The following is a 23,015-nucleotide window of genomic DNA, read 5'->3' as shown; positions in this document are numbered from 1 at the left end:
CCCCCCCACTACCAGAAAAAAATCCCCCCTGAAAACGTTTGTATATTTCCCAATAACCAATCCTATATGTTAACATTGAATGAAGTTCATAACTTTCAGCCCTCCCCCTGGGACTTCAGGGGATTAAGTCATCCTAAAAGAAATAGTTATCATATTTTCGACGATGCTGAACAAAATGACTATCTCAATATTTTGATCGGGTGACTTTGGGAAAAAAATGAGCGTGGGAAGGGGCCTAGTTGCCCTCCATTTTTTTTGTCACTTAAAAAGGGCACTAGAACTTTTAATTTCCGTTCCAATGAGCTCTCTCACGATATTCTAGGACCACTGGGTCGATACGATCACCCCTGAGAAAAAAAATAAATAAACACGCATCCGTGATCTTTCTTCTGGCAAAAAATGCAAAATTCCACGTTTTTGTAGATAGGGGCTTGAAACCTCTATAGCAGGGTTAACTGATACGCTGAATCTGATGGTATGATGTTCATTAATGTTGTATAACTTTATGGGGTCTTTCCCCCTTTTTTCAAAAATCAGCCAAATTTTCTCAGGTATTTTTTGATGGGTAGGACTAAACTTGATGAAACTTGTATATTTGAAATCAGCCTTAAAATTTGATTCTTTTGATGTATCTGTTGTTTTCAAAATCCCGTTTTCTAGAGTTTCGGTTACTATTGAGCCGGGTCGCTCCTTACTTACATTTCGTTACGACGAACTGTTTGATAGAGGCATTGATAACTTTGCCGTTTAATCGATGGAGAATAAATATAATCAAAGGGTATCTCCTGTGATAGTGTTGTCGACGAAACGGACTAAAGGAGGGTGCAACACTTCATATTGTACAAGCTGAGTGAACCTATATTAAGTGAATGCTAAACATCTTCTTTTTCGTTTTATTATTTTCTTGTCTTTTTGTTATTCAATCATGTATGCTTTATCTCTAAAGGGAACTAAAATGTAATCAAATTATATAATGTGTAATTATATTATATACCTAGCATGAAATAAAAACTACTACTACTACTAACTCACCAGAGCACCAAGCCTCATGAGGCCAACACAGCCACGCAACCTCCTCCTCCATCCCGATCTATTCAAAGCCTCCCTCTTTACACCCTCCCAAGAAGTTCCCGTTTCCTTTAAATCTTTCTTTATGACATCCTCCCACCCCAGACGAGGACGACCTGCTTTCGGTTTAGCCCTAGACGGTTGGCCGAAAAGGATAATCCTCGGCAATCTGTCATTCATTAAGAGTTATACCCGTTATTATTCATTTTTTTATTCATAATAGAAATAAATTGTTTATTTATCGATTTTATTTGTTTCTATTCTAGGATACTTATAATAAGCTTTCTATATCTGTGCTTACCGTTTTTGCCTGCGTCCAACATCTTTTTTCGTGTTGGATTTGTTATTGCCGAGCGTGTTCTTTATTTGAGCGTCGGTGGTATCTGTCTACTTGTTGCCTATTCATTCGAGCGCCTATCCAGTAAGGTAAGTTCAATGTCTCTATATCGCTGTGTCCAAAGCTAGGGTTGGGGAGAAACTGGAGAGGGTACGGGCCCGAAAGGTTCATTTTGCACTCTTTTAAAATGTCAATGGAAAATCAGTGTATGACTAATTTCAACAAGAAATTTATCATGAAGTCTCTGTTTTAAATAGGCTATTAGCACGCTCTAAGGCTCGTATATCATGAGCAGTAAGAAGAATCATTTTTTTGCATGGGAAGGTGGGCTGGGTCTTCTTTTTTATCACCATGGTGATCGTGCCCAAACAGTGATCGTAGAATGTTGGGATAAGTCGTATTTGAAAAGAAATTGCTATGTCTATTTCATTCTATAAGTAATAAAAGGTAATAGTCTATTAATTTTTACAAAAAAATTAAACATTTACCATTCATTCTATATTATGAATATATTTTACTAAACAAAATTACACATCAACTACAAGTAATTAAAAGAGTGGCTTGGATAAGAATGATAGCACCGAAATAGGAATTTACTAGGCTACAGCTAGGAAAGCCTAAGGCCTTTTTGTGTGTGTGATATTTTTGGAAATTATGGTTGAACCGCTGACTTCTGAATTACACTTGAAAATGAACAAAACAACAAATATTTAGGGACGTTTCTAAGCCACCCTCCCCCCGTATAAAAAGACGAACCCGGCTCATCGTAAAAAAAACGCCTGAAACCCTTAGAAATGGCGTCGGATCTAAACAAAAGTTCACCATTGGAATTGCCTTGACGGAAAACCCTTTACAGAAAACTTACAGTCCCTTGGCTTGAACAACAAGGAAAATTAATTTTTTGCATGGGAAGCATGCACAAAAAGTGAGTAGTTGTATATGTAAATGTACTAAACTACTGACACATTTATATATAGAACTGAACACTGGTGTATTTACATATAGAACTGAACTCTGGTACATTTACATATACTACTGAATACTGATACATTTACATGTACACTGAATACTGGTAAATTTGCATATAGAAACTAAAACTAAACTAAAACTGTAAACTGAATCTCAAAGCTGTAACTCTATACTAAAACTCTAAACTACAACTCTAAAGTAAAATAAACTAAAACTCTAAACTAAAACTCTAATTTAAAACTCTAAACTAAAAGTAACCAGTGGGAAAATTAACCACTATCCTTCGGGGCTATTCTGGCGTGTTTTTTTGCCGTTTTCTGCCAGCAATTATTGCCTCTGATTTCTGCGGCACTTGCACTTTATGAGCTCCTTTCGCTTGAATTTCATTCCCGCTTGAAGTTTAACAAGAAGATTTAACATGACTCTCGTGACTACTAACATGACTGAGGGGTAGAAACACCTCAACATGTTTTTCAAGCTCACTACTACCCTTTTCATTTTTCAAATGCGTCTGTTTGGTTTCCCGTTCAGCAACGTCTTCTGGCTGATTTTGAACAAGTAAATTTTCTTCATGTATTCCTTCAACAATCGGTCCACGTTCATGTTCAGGTCTCAGGATTACTTTTTTCTTTTTATCTTGTTCATTTATGTATCTTTTGACTTTTTCCGAATCACAATCTTCATTTGCAACAATTTCTTTTGGACATACTGCAACATTTTCAGTTTCTGTTCTTTCATTCTTATCTTCTAGCTGTATATCCGTTCGCTTTCTAATTGTATATCTACTAGGATTGACGGGTTTCATCTTTTTTCTGATACATGGATTGTTTATTTCGTCGTCCACGACTCTAGTTAAGACCCTTTGTTTTTTAGCTTTTGGAGCCATGTCTAATTGAGGAGGCTTAGCTGCGATCTTGAGCCTAAAAATTGTTGACGGTGGTTTCGGCATGTCTGGTCCTGTTGGCCTCATTCTTTTCTTTGACGATTTATCCGTCTCAGTTTTCTTTTCAAGTGGACTAGGACGTGTTTTAAGTTTAGACGTAAATCTCAGCTTTGGCATTGTCTCGATTGCATTTTCATATTTCAATCAATTTGACGAACTAAACTTCTTAGCAGGGCTTAGGAAGTTTTAGCCTATTGATATGTTTTCTGATTCACTGAAAATTGGCATGTATTTTTTAATTGATTTTCTTTGTAGTCTCAGATAATTCTGCGTTTGCTAGTTTTAACTTGAGCTCATTTCATTTTTCATTAGGAGGATTTGCATTAATGTCTAAAGTTTAATTTTTTTAAAATATGGCATCGTTTATTTTACAGCTTAAGAAGGAACATGTCCAAGATTTGCTTTAAAAATTTTATATTTTCGACTCCTCACCTTTACATCATTGTTACCACATTGTATTTTGAAAAGACTATAGTACGGCGTTTACGTACAAATTTCGTGCTTCAGCATGTTTTTGGGTTAAGAAAAAATGTATTTTTCCTTAATCGTTAAAATTCGAAACTTGATATAAGTCGATCTTTATGAGTTATACTCCTGGTAAAGTTGTATAGTACTTGGTATTCGGTGACTTGTGTTCGCTTCAAGTAAAGAGTAACAGTGGCAAATCTTAAAAAAGAATCTTCAAAAAAGAATGTATGGAAACAAAATATTGTGTTTCCAGCGGTAGCTGCAATCTAGTAAAAGACGAACACGGCCCAAAGTAATCCTTAAAATTAGCCTGAAATCCCCTGAAAACTGTATCAGATCGAAAACAAAGTGCACAGTTAGAACTGCCTTGGCCGAAAACCCTATGCAGGAAACTTAGAGTCCCTCGGCTTTAACAACAAGGAAAATCTGTTAGCTTGAAGAACAAAGATCGTGGTTGCAACCTAGAACATTATGCATCAGAAGCATTTTTCCCCGTTTTTTCCTCCGCAGCTAGCTGGGTACTGGAACATCATAGACATCTGTTTAATGGCTCATATTAATGGAAATTGCTATATCTAGTGTCTTTTGTAATTAACAGAAAATAAATAAAATAAATCTAAAATAATTTTTTTTTTTACGAAATACTGTATTTTCGTATACAAGATTACGAATGATGTCTTAACCGTAGGTTACAACCATAAATGAAGTAAAAAGTAAGACCTATATTATGATGTTAGCTATATAACGTTAGTGCCGTCACTATAAAATGACGTCATGCCATAAATAGATGAATAGGTGTTAAATGGAAAAAAGTATAATTTATTAATTCCTTGTGGTGACAACAGAGGGAGCTAAACTGGAGAAAAACCGAGACAAGTATCTGAGTCGAGCAACCAAAATATCTACTGCAAAAGAGCAGCATTATATTAAAAATAGACAAATGTGTAAAATCAATTTAGGAAAGATAAAGAGGCCGCTGAAAGTAACAGGGCTCGAGCACGCATAAAGATGGTTACTAAGTTGTCTTGTGATCCAGATTTCAAGAAAAGGAAATATGACAGAGAAAAATAAAAGTATTCAATAGACCAGAGCTATCGAAGAGCAAAAATTTGAAATAGTCAAACAAAAGATCAAGGAGTTTGAAGTTGGACATTTTAAACGTAATAATTTACCGTGTAAAACAAATAAATCGAAATGAGTATATGCAGTGTCGAAATATAGAAAATTTACATAAACTAACAACGAACGGAAATTAAGTTAAAAGACAAGTTCTTTTCAAATACCGCTACCATCAACCGCCGCCCATTTAAGGATGCTATAAATGCACTCAGTTGATAATCAGAGGTGTATTATTTACCGATTGCCTTTCAAATCATTGAAACTGAAAATTTTGTTTGAAGCAAATTTTCAAATTGTTAAACTATTGAACATTAAAAAAGTGAAAAATTACCGTAAAGAAGCACACATTCGGAATACCTTTTTATTTAATTTCTGTTTGTTTTAACATTGTTCTTTACTTTCGTCCTAGACAAAAATTTACCTCCCAAATGAGCTATCACCGGGTCTTCAAAAGCCCTCCTGCCTTGGGATACATGGCAAAATCGTCTTTGTCCTTCCCAAGTGTTGTATTCGTCTCAACCTCGTTTTGTAATCGAGCCCTTTTCCCTGTCCTGGATGCACTTACTTTGAAAGAGTCTCGCGGGGCTCCTTTTCTTTGATTTATGATTACTTTTCCACTGTGTTTAAAAATTTCATGCCTTCTTTTCCGCTCGTAGTCGAAGTTGGACCAACAGTCCATGCACGTAACCTCGTCTCTCACTTTTGGCTTGTTCATATCATCTAGTCTGGCTTCACTTGAATTTTCCCAGGCTACTGGACTATCAGATAGAATAAATCATATGGGAGGATAAATATGTTTTTATGGCGAGTCGTTAGGCTACCGGTCTAGTCCCTTTAAACGTGGTTAATTTTAAACGACTTTATTTAAAACTGGAACTATTAAAAGTAAGAATTAAACGATAAAATAAAACGACTATTCTATTTACATGGGAATTCGGTTTTCGGTATCTATGACCAAGGCCGTACCCAGAATATTTTTTCGGAGGGGGTTTACTCAAAAAAATTTCGAGGGGGGGGGGGGGTACACAAAAACCTCAAAAAACGCATACAAAATTTGTGTATATCCATTTTTGTTATGATTTTACGAGTCAGACAAACATTTGGGGGTGGGGGGTTCAAACCTCCCTAATCCCCTCTCTGGGTACGGCCTTGTCTATGACTGAAGCTAAGCAGTGCTAAAATCAGCCATTTCTTTACTGAGAAGTTTGAAAATCCCAAAGACTTTTCAGGAGAAGGAAAATACGACGTAGACCGTCTCTGACTGAATTGAGTGCCTGGGAACCGGATGAGGCCAAAATAAACGATTTATTTGAGTTCACAAAAAGTAGGGGCTAGATCTGAATGACAAGATAAAAGCAAACCATATGCGATTATGAGCAGGTTTTTAAGTAGGGGGAATTTTGGGATCCTCATTTTCGAAAGTTCTTTTCAGTATTTCAAAAAAAATCAAACGTACAAGTTTTTTTTTGTATTTTGACTGCCCTCAGCCAATAGATGGATATTCAAGTCACCATACAAATATTTGAATCCTTCATAAATCATGGTTTTAGTAATAGCTGCTGCCCACTAAAGAACAAACCATGGCCCAGAGTAACCAAAAATTAAAAAAAAAGTTTTTCTTGGCAAAAAAAAACTGCCGAGCGAGAAAAAATTCAAATTTAAAGCCTATTCGGAAATGGTAACTATAATTTCGATTAATTTTAATGGTAAAGTTATAGCAAAAGTGAAGGTATGGGAATTTTGAAAAATAGCCTGAAACCCTTCAAAAATTGTGTAAGACCAGGATGAAAATGCTATCTATCAATTATGTTGATCAATGAGTATTTAAAAGTGGAAAAGGTTTTAATCAAGTTTGTACTTCATAACACAGTGCAAGCATAAATATCATCAAACAGCTATAGAAATACCTGGATTTATGGCGAAATTCCCCTCTTGAGACTAGCCCAAATATCCCCACGCTGCTGAAAAAATGATGGCCTACAATAGATTTTTTAGTCCTCTCCCAATCTCCAATTGCAACATATTCAGAACTCTGTAAAATATTCCGGTTTTTCCCCCAAACAGGCCTCTTAAAAACTATTCATTTATATTGTCTGTTTCAGTGTTATCTTTTATATAATTAACAGTTGTAATATTTAATGCAACACGATTTATAAAGCTTGCTACGTTTGGCATTAATAAATAATAAAAGATAGATTATAATATTAATCATAAATGAATCATATCAGGAGACCAAGCTTTGCCTGGGCCCTGGTACTGGTGCATGGCAGTCTTACATATATACAGATAAAGGAAACTGAATGATAAGAAATCCAAATGAAGCTTTGTTTTGTCCCTGGCATGCATGAAAGATATTTTTATTGTCTTTCCCTGTAATTGTGTGCACTGAACTTTGTTAAATTAAATTCTTCCCCTTTGCAGGTCTATCCATTTGCTGTAGCTTTCATAGTTTTGTTATATTCATCGAAAAGTGTAGTTCGCACGTCAGAATGGAGGGAAGAAATCTCTTTATTTTCATCTGGATTGAAAGTATGCCCCAAAAATGCAAAGGTTCACTATAATATTGCCAAAGTTGCTGCTGAATCAGGAAATGTCACTTTGGCTATCGAAGAATATCAAGAAGCAATAAGGTACAGTGTCGTTAGTTTGATAATGAGTTTGCTTACCGAGATTTGTCCAAAGATTCCCCCAGAGAACGGAAAATGGTGGCCTAAGAGTCCACCTTTTTCCTACTTCTGTCCTGAAAATACATATTTTCGATTATCCTTGAATTATAGTTTTTTTTATACTAGATCTCTAAAATGTTTCGCTCCTGCCCCCCTCCCTTGTTTTTCAAAATAAAAAAGTCGTGAGTTTTGTAATACAGTTTAGATTCTTAAATTGTAATACAGTTTAGATTTCCACATTTAAAAAATGTTGAACTAGATCTCTGAAACGTGTTGCTCTTGGGTTTCACACCCCCCCCCCACCCCGTTTTTTTCCAAAAAAAAGTCATGAGTTAATCATCCTCATGTAATGTACGGACGATTCTGTTATTACGGATTTAACGCCTCTACTTTTTCAGAATTCAAAATTTTTTTCTAAAATGTCATTTATTACTGTAGTTTGATAGTCAAGTACTCGATTGTAGTAGAACATTGCCCTTGTGAGAATCTTTTTTTCTTCTAAAAATCCAAACAAAGAACCTCTCATTGAGTCCCTCCAAGTTGAAACTGGACCCATTCCTTGCTGTGAGCCGGTGTGTAAATTGAGGTAATTGTGGGACTGTTTACAATTCAGCTAAACCATACAAAAGATTACCAACCTGCTTGACTTGGTTAGCTCATAGGGGTGTATCTAGGACTTTTTTTCAGGAGAGGGGGGGGGGGGTGCTAAAAACTTTACAAAATGCAAAAAAAATTCCAGTTGTGATACGTTTTTACGAATCAAATAAAAGTTTCGGGGGGGGGGGGGTCAATCCCAGTAAAAAAAAACTGGATTTGGCCATGTTAGTTGGTATTGTCTTTATTTCTAATAGTGACAAAATGAGTTTTTATCTAACTCCTAAGAAAGCCTGCTTGTTGGTTTGATAACTCTCGAGGCACACACACTTAAGGGGAGGGTGCGACTGGTCACGGGTGACACAAAAATTTGGAGATGGAGTGTAAGTTTGAGGAGGAAAAGAAAAAGAGCTAGTGAGATGGAAATGAGAAAAAATTAAATACAAAAATCTAAATAAATAAATTAAATAAAAAAAATAAAAAGAATGTTTGGATTTTGTCAAATTTCAGCCGTATTCTTGAAGGAAGATTTCACCAATTTTTCTTCGCCAAATTTTCCTATCTCCCTCCATCAAAGTCATTCTTTTCTTGTACTGTTTCTTTCTATTGTCTCTTTGTATACCTATTTTATCTGGTTCATGCTTCAACACTAACCAAAAATGTTCGCATTATTCATTTTATTATAAATGTAATAAATACAATATGAAGAAAAAAGAATATATGAAGAAAATTTGGTACTAAATTCGATCTATTCAAAATTTCCAAAGAATGTTCTCATGCATCAAGGAGGCACACTTGTGCCTCTATAAAGAGGCGACCCACCACAATGTTAAGCGATTTCAGGTCCTAGAGGTCGCAGAGAGACGGCGGTAATCGCATTTTGTAGCCCAAGCTCAAACTAAGAAACTTGCAAAATTTCATCCTCCGCCGACTTTATCTTCATGGGGTAAACTGGGCCGGAAGTTTGGACCCTCCAACCACAGCCCCCCTTTAACGTTGTTCGATTGGGCTGAAGTTTAGAGGTTAATCTTTTCTAGGGCCCAGGAGCTTATCCTCGAAATTTCAGACTAATCCGATCGCTCCTTCTGTTTTCCAAAAAATAAATCTAGCCCCATAAAGTACATCTCTTTTTTTTTCTTAGCCACGCCTACAGGCCACAGTTGGCAACGGATCCGGTTGAATGAGGACTCATTTGAAGCAGAATTTGACCTGTTAGGGCCTTTTGATATTTTCAGACCGAAAAAATTATCCACCGAATTTACATTTACGAAAATCCTCGTTTTCCTATATTAGCCCATGTTAATTTTTCCCACCACAAACCCCCTTTAACGTTGTCTGATTGGGATGAAATTTAGAGGATAAGCTTTCCTGGGAGCTGGAAACTTATCCTCAAAATTTCAGCTCAATTTGATCACTCCTTCCCGGTTTTCCAAAAAACACATATCAAGATTTTTGAGAATTTGCTTGCGTCGAAAATAGCTTCAATTTGCTAAACAACAATCACTATTGTGTTTGTATAGTCCAGCGGCTGATACTCCCGACTTTCAGGCGGAAAACCCGGGTTCGATTCAACATCAGAGCAGCTTTTTTATATACTTTGAAAAGAAACTCAGTTTCTTTTTTAAATTATTTGAAAAAAATTACGTTTTCTAAAGAGTTAAAGAGGCTGAGTTACAAGGTCGACCCTTAAAACGTACAGGGATTAGGAGGCACAGTTGGGGGGCTGTTAAAGAGGCTGAGTCACAAGTTCGAACCTTAAAACGTACAGGGATTAGGAGGCACCCTGTACGACGTGATTTGAGTATTCAGGAATTAAAAGCCTTAACACAAGAATGTTCAAGTGCGGAGGGTTTTGGGGGCGGCAGGCCCCCCACATTAAATACTGACACTATCACCTAACAGTTAGTCAAGAAATAATAATTAATAAACTGTACAAAAACGTGCAAAAATTATTTTAAAAAAACTAATTTTTCTAAAGAGTTAAAGAGGCTGAGTTACAAGGTCGAACCTTAAAACGTACAGGGATTAGGAGGCACAGTTGGGGGGCTACCACCCCCAAACCCCCCGCTTTCGCAGCCTTTAAATATAAAAAAAAATTTCTTTAAACTGAAAGTAAGGAGCGACATTAAAACTTAAAACGAACAGAAATTATTCCGTATATGAAAGAGGCTGTGCCCTCCTCAACGCCTCGCTCTTTACGCTAAAGTTTTTATTGTTTAAAAAAAGAGTTGTGAGAAAGTCAAACTTTAGCGTAAAGAGCGAGGCGTTGAGGAGGGCACAGCCTCTTTCATATACGGAATAATTTCTGTTCGTTTTAAGTTTTAATGTCGCTCCTTACTTTCAGTTTAAAGAAATTTTTTTATATTTAAAGGCTGCGAAAGCGGGGGTTTGGGGGTGGTAGCCCCCCAACTGTGCCTCCTAATCCCTGTACGTTTTAAGGTTCGACCTTGTAACTCAGCCTCTTTAACTCTTTAGAAAACGTAGTTTTTTTCAAATAATTACTGTATATGTCGGATGAACTCGAAACAGAAAAAGGATAGATAAAGCTAGTGATAACCTCCCCCCTACGCTAAGAAAAAAACACAATAAAAGTCGATATATTGATAATGTTTCTTATAATAATGTGTAACTATCATCTAATTGAGCTTGTTCAGTTTTTATACGTTTTCTTTCTTTCAAAATTTCTTCTTGTCCCCTCCCCAACAGAAAATAATTGTGCAAATCTCTGGTTTGGACTTGTTTTATATTTTGTTGTCATGCGTAGGATTTTTGTAGAAGTCACCTTAATGGATATCCATCTCTTAGTTGTCAAAATTCCCCCTTTGGATATTGGCTTGTCGAAGACAAAAGGCTATCCCCCCCCCAAAAAAAAACAGTAAGTGAGAGAGGTTTTAATCAACTTTATGTACTAAGGTTATTTTCGGGTGGATACTTATTTTCTGCCTAATAGGTTGCCAAAATCGGCTATGAGGGGTATAAAACTGTTTCAGTATTTCTTTTTCAGGCTAGGCTTTGTAAAAACTTCTGTGAAACTTAAGTACATTGAAAGATCTAATTTAACTCGGCTTTTTTCTTAGATAATTATATTCACAATATAATCTAAATTCTCGATTGAAAATTGTACCTCTCGATTATCTGTAATATTTCTGTGTCAATTCCTTTCCTCTTTGGGGTAAATCATGAGTATCAGGGAAAATAATTAAAGAAATAATCGATTCAATCATTTTGTCTGTTTTAAGCAATGGTCCTCCATTAAGAACTTTGAAACTGTAAGTCTAATGAAGTAGTTTCCAGGAATGTTTATCTGGCGGCTGCTGCTGCTCCAGAAATTTCAAAGCTCCTTTCAGCTATAGGTAACTTTTTTTAAGTTAGGGGCGGAAAGCATTTTTATCCAGCGTAGGTTGTGCAAAGAATCATAATAATATCTAATGTAAATTGGGCCGAAACTTCGAAATATCTACTTTAAGCTGGGCTGAGAAGTCATAATATCTAGTATAACTCGGATTTTCTGGGAGGGGGGCAACTACCCTCTCCTGCGTATGACCATGCTTCTTGTTCCAATTAGCTTCTTTGAAAACTTCCGTAAAACTGCATTCTAAAAGACAGCATTCTAAAAAGATAGCGCCAGCCAATATTTAGCATAAACATGAAAAGATTAATTGTCATTTTCATGATTCTAATTGATAACTTATCATGATTCTAATCTTCTCAACCTTCCTTCTTTATCTCCACGTATCAGAATTGCTATTTAAGGCTGTGTCAAGGGAGGTGGGGAAATATACCAGGTTTAAACTGTTAGCGGGTCTGAAAGGCATTATGTGAAGATCTAATTTAACAATGCCTTTTTATTAATTATATAGTTTTATTCAAAATAGAATATAAATTCTCGATTTTTCTCTTTTGATTTGTGTTTTAGGATTTGTCTTTTTATTTTGTTTCGTGTACTTATGTCTGCTTCTTTATTCTTCTTTTCTTACTAAGGACGGCTGAGCAGAGGCCTCGACCAAAATTTTCCTTCTTATTTTTTAGTGGCTGTCAATTATCTCACTTTCGTCGCTGACTTTCGTTTCCTTGCTTGGCTATTTATTTACATATCAGATTAACCAAAATGCTAACCCGACGGAAAATTGAACTATTTTAGTTATATTAAGTAACAAAAGAATGGTCGATGATGTTTTAGTGATACAACTATGTAATTAAGAATGGATTATTTTTTTTCTGTTATCCAATAAAATGTGTTTATTTGCAGGCTGAACCCTCGTTACGACCAAGCCATGAACAATTTAGCCAACCTACTTCGTGACCAAAGCTCTCTTGACAACGCTGAGCTACTTTTAGAAAAAGCTGTTTCCATCCGACCTAGTTTTACTGCCGCCTGGATGAATTTAGGAATAGTCCGAGCAAGCCTTAAGAAATATCATGACGCAGAAAAGGCGTATCTGAAAGCTTTAATGTTACGAAAGCGGTATCCAGATTGTTATTACAACCTTGGTAATTTGTATTTGGAAACTAAACAGTTGGACAAGGCCTATGCAGCGTACCTGAATGCTACTTCCCTGCAACCAACTCACTCTTTAGCTTGGAGTAATTTAATAGCCATGTTGGATAATGAAGGTAAACGGATTTTTTTTTAATATTTGAAAATAAACACTTTAAAAATGAAATACGACCAATTTGGAGATTTTCTATTGCTTAGCTAGGTAGAATGTGTACACACCAATCGATGTGTCTTTTAATGATCTTCCCATACGTGCTAAATGCACGTATGGGACACAAGAACACAAGAACCTTTAAAAAAAAGGCCTCAAAAATTTGTTTATATGTATTTTTGATACGTCTTTATGAGTCGAACAAAAATCTCGGGGAGAGGGGGTCAAACCCCGTACTCCCCCCTGGATACGACCTTGGACTCTCTATATTCTTGCTTGTTGATATTTTGGACGTCGTTGGATTATGAAACTAACAAATCAAGGTTTTACGAAGACTTTCAGTTCAGGACATACTGTTGAGGGAAATCCAAACTTGATGTGTCAAGAGTGAGCTCAGATTTAAAACATAACCAATAACATATTTTATCCATTATATATATAATTATATAATCTATATTGAACTCCTTGTTGAATTGTTAATTTTTTTGGGGAAGGGGGGGTATTAACCCTCAATTTTAGAGAAACTCCCTAGAAAATATAAATATAAGAGTCAACGAAGCGATTTGACGCTTAAAATATGAAAATCTGAAAAGTGGACTTGATCAGATTGGCTTTTGAATAGCCCAATTGCTATTTTAACCGACAGAATCATAATTATTGTTATAAAAACTAAAATTCTAGCAGTATTTGTGTTGGCAACTAAATTTTTTTCTCAGTGGGGTAATTATTTTCGACATTCGTTTTAAAGACTCACATAAATAATTGTGGGAATAATGGAAAATTACAAGTTTTGAAAGTTGTCCTTCACATATTGTTTAAGGTTTTGCTCAAATATTGATCAAAAAATCATTTATAAAACTGAACAATTTGACGAATTTATTTAAAATATCAGAATGTTATTTTCTTGCAACCAAATTATTTTTTAGCTTGAAGTAGTATGATAGCTATTCTTGATAACGATGATAAATTTAAAGATATAGTTTTAAATATAAGTAATAAAATATAGATCATATTTTTTTTTTCTTTATTTGAAAAGAGAATCGCCTCAGAGTAGGATCATATTCGATCTTTTTTTAATAGAGAATGAAAAACATGTACAATGTTTGGTGCTTTTCAGAGTATATTTTTTTCTGTTGTTGTCTATCAAGGAGGAAAAAAGTTGTAGTTAATGTGTAAAAAAACTAGTAATATTATTGCTACTACTACTAACCATTGCCTGCAGCACTCAGTCCCCTGAGGCCTACAAAATTACGCACGGTCCTCCTCGATCCCAATCAATTCAAAGCTTCCATCTTTACACCCTCACAGAAAGTTCCCAATTTCCTTTAAATCTTTCTTTACGACATTCTCCCACCCCACACGCGGACGACCTGCTTTCCGTTTAGCCCTAGACGGTTGGCCGAAAAGGACAATCTTTGGCAATCTGTCATCCTTCATCCGCAGAACGTACCCTAGCCACCTCAACTTTTCTCTCATTATCGTCCTAGAGAGCGGGATCGAACCACAGTTTTCGTACAGCCTACTGTTTGAAATATGGTCAGCTAGCCGGGTACCCTGAATAATTCGTAAGCAATTTCTCTGGAAAACATCTAGCAAATCTTCATCCGCTTTTCGGAGCGCCCATGCTACAGAGCCATATTTGACCACTGTCATCACTGTAGCTTCTTATGTTCTAATCTTGGTTGGCAGATTTATCTTCCTATTCTTCCGAACATTTTTTAACTGTGAAAAAACACCCTGAGCCTTTGCTGTTCTACTTTTAACATCTTCACTGCTCCCACAATCTTGACTAATAATACCACCAAGGTAAGTGAAGCTGCCCACCAACCTTTTCATCTTCACTTATTCCTAGCCTTAGTGACTTAATCTTCTTAACATTAATTTTCAAACCTATTATAGAACCCTGAACCCGCAAAACTTCTAAAAGTTCGTTCGTTTTGCTCACACTTTCCTCTATGATGCTTAAATCATCAGCATAATCCAAGTCCAGAAGACTTTTTCCTCCTTATTTGATTCTGTGGTCTCCCATTGCCTTTACTGTGCTTCTTAAGACAAAGCAAATCAAAATAATCCATATAAAGGGGGATAAAACACAACCCTGCTTAACTCCTGATTTAATACAAAACCAGCTGCTAACCTCATTTCCTACCTTAACCGCAGCAGTGTTATTCTCGTACATAGCACTAATCACTTTAATGTATTTGTCTGGTATACCATACAAGGATGAAGTCTTTGCTAAAGCTCTTCTATCAACAGAATCGAATGCTTGCTCATAATCTATAAAACTGAGGACCAAAGGTGTTTGACAACTCAATAAGTTTCTGGCTTCTATTGTCCAGAGTCTCCCACCACTATCTTACGCATTTCCAGATTTTCCTGATTCTTTTCACTCCCACATATTTCTCCACTTGATCTTGTAAAAAAAATTGAAAAACTAAAACGATCAAGCATTTGCCCTTTAGATATTCCTGTTCCTCTGATTAAAGCTTTCAGTGATTACCTCTCAAAACCCCTATCCACCCTGTTTAATGAAATTGCCGAATCTGGACAGTTCCCTCAATATTGGAAACAAGGCTTTATTACCCCAATCAAAAAGAAAAATGGGAAGCCTGGCTTTGATGGCATTCGTCCTATTACCCTCACCTCAATTTTTTCAAAATTGTATGAAAGTTTTCTCGCAGACTGGCTTAAGATGAAAGTCCTCCCCCTCATTGATCTTAGACAGTTTGGTAATCTCAAATCCACACCAACCTCTCATTACCTGATCCATCTTGTTGATACCATGGGTAAATTACTTGAAAAATCTAACACTTGGCTTAACCTGATTTCTATTGATCTTCAAAAAGCTTTCGATTTGATTAGCCACAATTTACTCATAGATAAACTTATAAATGAACTCCACATTGAAACTATCCTTGTTAAGCTCGTTTCCTCTTTTCTCTCTAATAGGTCTCAAGCAGTTAAATATCTAAATTGTTTCTCAGATCATCTCCCCATATTTAATGGCATTCCTCAGGGGATTATTCTAGACCCTCTCCTTTTTTCTCTTATGATTAACAGCCTTTCAGCCCTTTATGACAATAGGTGGAAATTTGTCAATGACTTGACAGTTTTAGAGATATGTCATAAAAACATGTTTAGCAACCTAATGGGCATACTCCAAGATATTGCCTGTGAGGCCTCTTCCCTTGAGATGACAGTTAACCCTTCTAAATCCGCAATAGTCTCAGTAAGTTTCCTTGAATCCCCTCCCCTTTTTCTTGCTCCTATACCTCCTGAAACCTCTGTTACATCTCTTAAACTCATTGGTGTTACAATTTCTTCCAATTTGAAATGGGATGCCCATATAAATAATATCCTAAGACAAGCAAACTCCTCGCTTTCCCTCCTTAAACTTTTAAATAAATTTAGTTGCCCCCAATCACATTTACTACAGGTATACATTTCTTTTGTGCGTCCCATATTAGAGTATGCTTGTCCTGTGTGGCACCCTGACCTCTCAAATGAAGCAACACAAAAAATTGAAAATGTCCAAAAGAGAGCTCTAAGAATTATTTTTAAAGAGGGCAAGATACCATATTTGTATTTGTTAGATATTTCAAAACTAGAGACCCTCGAGAGACGAAGAAATAATTTGTGCCTCCGTTTTGGTAAGTTGGCACTTTTGAACCCCCGTACTGCGAACCTTTTCCCTTAATACCATGTACCTGATAGAAATCGTCCTCCACGAACTGTGTCCCAGCCTATCCCCACCTTATCTCCCATTCTTTGTACTACCTTGCGGTATAAGAAATCTTTTATCCCTTTTTTTACTGATATAAAAAACAGTTGTTAATTTGTACATAAATTTTATCTTATCTCTTACATGATAAAAGAAACATCTCTTTTTTCTTTTTACTCTTTTTTTCCCCTATCCCATTTTCATTTTGTTTTTTAAACATTTGTTAATGTATATATTATTTATTTTTTCAGTTTTATCAGTTTTTATCTTTTTAAATAGTTGCCGTTTTATAGTTTTTATATAAGTGACAAAGGAATCATATAGCATTCCGATATTTATTTATTTTTTTGCATTGGTTGCCAATTTTTTAGTTGTTGTGCTTTTGTTATGATTTTCTTGTTTATTTGTTTTTTTCATGGATTTCGAAATTCGAATTCGGCCCTTTAGGGCTTGTGATAGTAATTTCTCGAAATCTATCTATCTGATCTATCTATCTATCTAACTCAAGCACTTCTTAATTATTAATCTAAGAGTGAAAATTTGGTCGACACATCCTCTACATTTTCTAAAACCGCACTGTTCTTCTCTTAAAACTTTGTCTACAGCATCTCTCAGTCTAAAAAGTACCATATTATTAAGCACTTTGCTACCTACAGAGACCAGACTAATGTCTCGATGATTACCACACTCATTCTTATCACCTTTCTTATAAAGTGGCTTAGTTAAGGTTTTCCTAAAATCGTTAGGTATTTCCCCTTTTTCAAAAATCATATTCATAATCTTCAGTAACTTATTTTTAACCTCAGAGCCACCATATTTAAGAAACTCATTTACCAAACTATCAGCACCTGGAGCCTTATTATTTTTTTAACCCTTTGAATTTTATAGTGAGTAAGAAGGAATATAATCATATAATTTTAAAAAAGGAATGCAGGACAGATAAGATGAATACAAGGAATCCTGCAATTCCTGTATGTCCTGCAAAGTCCTGCATTCTTGCAAGGAATGCAGGACTTCTAATAACATCTGGTCTATGCACTATAGTTTGATATTCGTCTTTGATTTTATAATGATAATAATACAAATAATTAGCTGAAAAACAATTCTATGTATCTATAGTTTATGCACATGGGCTCATACAAGCGGATTTTTTCTCTCCCATGGTTGGTATAAAAAATGTTTCTCCGGAAACAAAGTAAATGAATGTAAACGAGCTTTTTCCTTGTGTTTGATCTTCCCTTCCACTAAGATCAGACCTTTGGCCCCCCCCCCCCACCCTAATCTCTCCCCACCCCCTCGAAAAGTTGTGGTATATGCGCACCTTTGTTTAGAACTAATAAATTTTGGTTTTATTGTTCTCTCAGTTACATTTGAGATACTAGTTTCAGATAATAAAATGATGATTATTAACAAATGCTCATGGTAGCGATTAATATTAGTAGCACTCCTTTCAAAGTATTGAGAAATAACTGCACCGGATACTACGATTTTACAATTTTATTTATTTTTCTTAATTAATATGTTTTGTTTGTCTTTCTACCAGTTCGTCTATGATTGACATCTTGGTAATTATTGTTGTTGTTGTAAGTTGTGGTGTGTACCGTACTAGCCCGAGCATTGGACTGTTCGGTTTTTATCGATTTGTCTAGCTTCTTCTTAACTTTTTTGCGTAATGGTCTTTAACCTGATAATTTCACCTCTAATATTTTCTTTTTTGAAATATATCTTGACTACTGTATTCCCCTATCAAAACATATGAAAATATTTATCCAAATGCCAATTTCATTTTTTAATTTTATAGCCTATGCGACTCTCGCAATCCCAAAATTATTCTGCCAAAAAAATTCATGTTTCTAGCTTGAAAAGTTTCGCTGTAAACTCATTGGAAGGATAATTATATAAATAAACACACATTTGATTTTTTTATATATTTCCTAACATACGTTTTTTCTATATTATAAGAGTAGAAACTGGCACTAGTGTTGTCGAGGTAAAACACAGACGCCATCTAGCGTTTGCATGTAGACTCCCGCAGAAAATGTTCTGCTTGGAATTTCTAAGGAATCATTGTGCTAAAACTTCAACTACGTCATGGCAAAGAAATTTTACTCTTATCTCTTAGCTTGCCAATATATAGAGACCTGAAATGCATTCATGCGCCTTTAAAGATGAATTCTGAATGTCCACCACTGACTGTAGCGTCGTCTTTTTCCAAACATGATATACATTTCATACCATGCGTATAGACTCTGAGCATATACATCATAACCTTAGTTCAGTTGCTACTACTGTAGAAAAAAACAGGTTTTTCCATAGGCATACTGTGATGTGTACATCATTATTGCGCAGGCGCGAAGGCGGAGTATGAATCTTATGTGGTTTTAAATGTGTTTCACTTTTTTTTAACAGAGAGTATAGCCTTTGTCGATACTGTATTATATTATCGGAGAGTATAGCTTTTGTTTTTTAACGGAGAGTATAGCCTTTGTCGATACTGTATATTCTCTCTACTGTGATGTCCACCTACGGCCTACCATCGGTTGACTCATAGCTGTTTAATCTAGGATGAGTTAAAATTGACTATCCAGACATTACGCCATCTTTCTATATCTGAATGATTTGCTCACAAAGAAAGGGAAGCTTAACATAGGTCTTTATGTTTATTGACAGCTGTATAAAAAGTGTCAGGAAAACTGTGCGGAGGATTCAGGAGATATCAATTATAATAGCCTTATTCTTGTAGGGCTCTTTCCAATTCCAAAGTACTTGATTGTTTGGAGTCAAGTTTTGCAGGCTATTTCCTTAGTCTATCTTGACATGTGTAAATACTTTGCACATTTTCTTTGCAGCGAGGGAATATGCAGCGATCAAGTTGAATTCAATTATTTGCTTAAAATTGAATTAATTAATTTACTTAAAACATAAAACCAACTTGAATTTAATCACTGCTTTTTTATTTAAATATTATGTATTTTATTTTTTTAGGCAATATTTCGAAGGCCATGATGCTGTCCGAAAAAGCTTTAAAATATATACCTGGAGAACCAAGCCTTCATTTTACGATGGCTAATGCATTAGGCAAAACAGGAAGATATCAAGAATCAGAAGACCATTTCTTGGAAGCAATCCGTCTAAAACCAGACAATCCCGTCTATTACGCCAATCTAGGTAAGACAAGTTAAAAGAAAAAAAAACGTCATAACTGGTTGATGTTGAGATTTTACAATCTAGAATAGATAAGGCAGTTTTTATTTATCTATATATATATATATTTATATATATATATATATATATATATATATATATATATATATATATATATATATATATATATATATATATATATATATATATATATATATATATATATATATATATATAATATAATAGTTTTCTCTGAAATTTGGCATATTAAGTTTTTACAATGTGAGAAAACGATCTAGATAGGCCAAGACTTTGGGAAAATTCGTTTCTCCCCCCCAGCATCCTTAGTTTATTTTTCTTAGATCCTCTGCTAACTGAAATTAGAGACCGAAAAACTGTCAAAATGAAGATTGACAGTTGGACAAGTGTAAATGAATATTAATCATGTCATTACTATTCTTAAACGTTCCAACCTGGTGTAATTTTGCATTACATTCGATCTTTTATTTATATATATTTTGTATGCAGTAATTATTTAATTAAGTAGCCGCCTTGCAGCTCAATTGATCCGTGCAGGTTGACAGAAAAGGTCAATTGAACTATGAGAGTGCAAAGTAACTTTTTTTTTTCTGTGTATGGTTTGGGAGCACCAATTTACGAATTGACTAGGCAAAAAAATAAAAGGATTGTCGAGACAATTAAATCTATGAAATTTGTTCAAAAAGTTATGTTCTTGTGTGAATCAGGGTGTGAGTGAATTGCATTTCCACGCGGGGGGGGGGGGGGTAAGCCGGACACCGTTATTATGTCCAAAGTTCGCTTCAACGAGCTTCGCTCGGTTCCCGGGTACGCAATTCCAAGTCAACTTGTATGTCAAAGTGACCGATTTTTATGTACAATGCGGCCTTCATATTTATGGATGTTTTCTACCATAGTCCCGGTTTTTCAGATTGGAACAGTTTCGATGGTTATAGCTTTATTATACAATCAAGAACTATATTTGGTTAAAAATGATATCAGCTGTTATATTACATAATATCTGGTGCATGATAGCGTCACATTAAAGCAGAAATCAACTATTGGTAACAGCAATTACATTAAAAGGCAAGTCCAGCAAGTTCATGAACTTAAAAAATTTATATGTTTAAGAAATGGGATTAATAATAAATAAAATCAGCCCCACGTGCAGGAATTTCTCTCAGAGATCAGCAAAACTAAAAGAAACGCTAAAGTTCACGACTTATATAGGAAGATGCAACAGTTTTTGGTGTAAAAATGACTCAGTGGTGCAAGAACTGCATAAGGCTATAGAGAAAGTTGACGCAGTTTGCTGACTGGGCAACGTGGTGGGAACCACTATATCAACGTAAAGGAAGGAATCAAACGTCATATAAGTAGTTTTCACCCAACCTGCGTCACTACAGAATATACAATCCGCCGAATGGGCTTTATCTCGATCGATTTCTTGCAGTCAATACTATGCACAAAGAAATTTCCTGTTGTAAAAGCCTCAGATGAAGTATATCGGAAGGTACTGTTGTCAATGAACATATCTTTAAAGAATCCAACACCTGATATATGCGACATCTGCTTGGACCACGACAACAAAGCATTGAATGGTGACATTAAAGATATTGAAACCTTGCTTTGGGACAGGCATTAATCAACATCAAGAGCGGCTAAAGTTCTCTATAGTGAATTGAAATTTTATGAACAAAGTGATAAAGAAAATACTTTGTGCGTTGACATGCACAAAGTTGTGCTCCTGCTCATGATACCACAGATAAAGGAGTGCTTTTTCACAAGTCGACTCTTTGCCTTCAACGAAACATTTTGCCATGTGAATCCAAAACTGGACGAAAATTCTGTTTGCGTCATTTGGCACGAAGCTGTTCAGAAACGTGACGCTGACAACGTAGCAAGTACATTCGCCAAGGTCATTGAAGACTTCCCGGGTGTTGAAATGTTTGAGTTCTGGGCTGACAATTTCACAACTCAGAAAAAGAACTGGAACATTTTCACAGCTCTTAATTTACTTGTCAATGATCCTAACCACCTGGATCTGAAGGAAATTCGTCTCAAGTTTCTTACCAAAGGCCATACTCACTTAGCTGCCGATGGTCTTCACTGCGATATTGAAAAGAAAATCTCTGCGGTTAGGCAAGTATATTATATTGAAAGTCATTGCACGGTTATCAAAGAGTCACGAAGCAAGCTGGTAGGAGTATTGCCAATGGAAATTGAAGATTTTCGAACATACAAAAGCGAATAGAAATTAGGTAAGCTCATGTTCAAAATAACTGATGCTGTCAGATGGTATTTGCCAGATGGTATTTTTTGCTTTTTTACAAATCCGATTTCGGCGAAGTCTTACTCCAAGTGTGATTTCTTGAAGAAAAGCGCAAATAAAAGTGCCTTTACATGAATGTAGAAGCACGAACAGAGGCATTACAGAGGCGAAAAATAAGAAAATCGTGGACATTCTTTTGCCGTATACTCCACTTGAAAAGAGACATCCATACCGGTTAGTGGTGGTATCTGGGACTTGACTGACGAAGAGTCTGATCTCAGTCTCTGAGAAAAACACAATTATGAATCTTCAAAAAATGGGAATAGACGACGAATGCAAAGTGGTTTAGGTGATTTTTTTTTCACTCTTATAAGCTACCCGTACTCTTTGGTCTAAGACGGTTTTCCATCTTATACCTTTTTTTGTATAAGGAGGTTCCTCTGGGACGACCTTCAGGCCCTTAGTTCCCTTCTCAATGAGTATGCCCCGGATAAAAGTAATTAACCTTATTCTTTAATTTTTGGTTATTTCCATCCACTGAAAGAGCCAATCAAGTCTGCTGATTGGCTCTTACTTCACAGCCAAATTTATCTAATTAGCCAAAGTTATATGGTTTGTAAACTAAGTGCGTATTAAACGCGTTAATTGTTACGACAATTAGCGCCAATTACGACAATTAACAGCTTGACATGTTTGACAGTTTCCTTGATATTAAGTTGCATGTAACAAACAGAATTGTCACTTCACCGGAAAGAAATTCATTACTTGTCCCGCAAAAAACATCAAGCCACCATGACCTAGCCAATGCCAATGCTCATCATCAAGCCAAGCAAACATCAAGCCAATGCTATATTAGTATTGCGACTTAGAAAAATTACAATATTTCCTTGTTCAAGGCATGGCAGAAGAGAATTTTATTTATGCAGTGCAATATTCTAATGAAATAATAAACCCCCATGGAAAGCTGAGATCGCAATTGTTGGCAACTCTTCAGCACAACCGAAAGGTCAATAAATAAATAAAAAAAGATTGTAAAAATAAATATAT

The 23,015-nt window shown here is 35.6% G+C and overlaps 1 protein-coding gene across 2 annotated transcripts in view; it reads left to right on the top strand.

Moving 5' to 3' along the window:
• Tmtc4 (Transmembrane O-mannosyltransferase targeting cadherins 4) overlaps window positions 1-23,015 on the top strand; it is a 123,932-nt gene that overhangs the window by 39,659 nt on the left and 61,258 nt on the right. For both annotated transcript variants that reach the window (XM_089094727.1, XM_089094726.1), the window contains exons 7-10: window positions 1,335-1,494; window positions 7,326-7,534; window positions 12,414-12,778; window positions 19,520-19,702. In XM_089094727.1, coding sequence (XP_088950853.1) covers window positions 1,335-1,494; window positions 7,326-7,534; window positions 12,414-12,778; window positions 19,520-19,702 — 917 coding nt within the window. The remainder of the gene's footprint in view (window positions 1-1,334; window positions 1,495-7,325; window positions 7,535-12,413; window positions 12,779-19,519; window positions 19,703-23,015) is intronic.

The sequence above is a fragment of the Artemia sp. Qi Xiang Cuo genome, chromosome 9, assembly GCF_049724085.1.
Source record: "Artemia sp. Qi Xiang Cuo chromosome 9, ASM4972408v1, whole genome shotgun sequence".
Taxonomy (NCBI): Eukaryota; Metazoa; Arthropoda; class Branchiopoda; order Anostraca; family Artemiidae; genus Artemia; species Artemia sp. Qi Xiang Cuo.
Note: the sequence above shows the minus strand (reverse complement) of the source record. Positions and strands in the feature narration are given on the sequence as shown.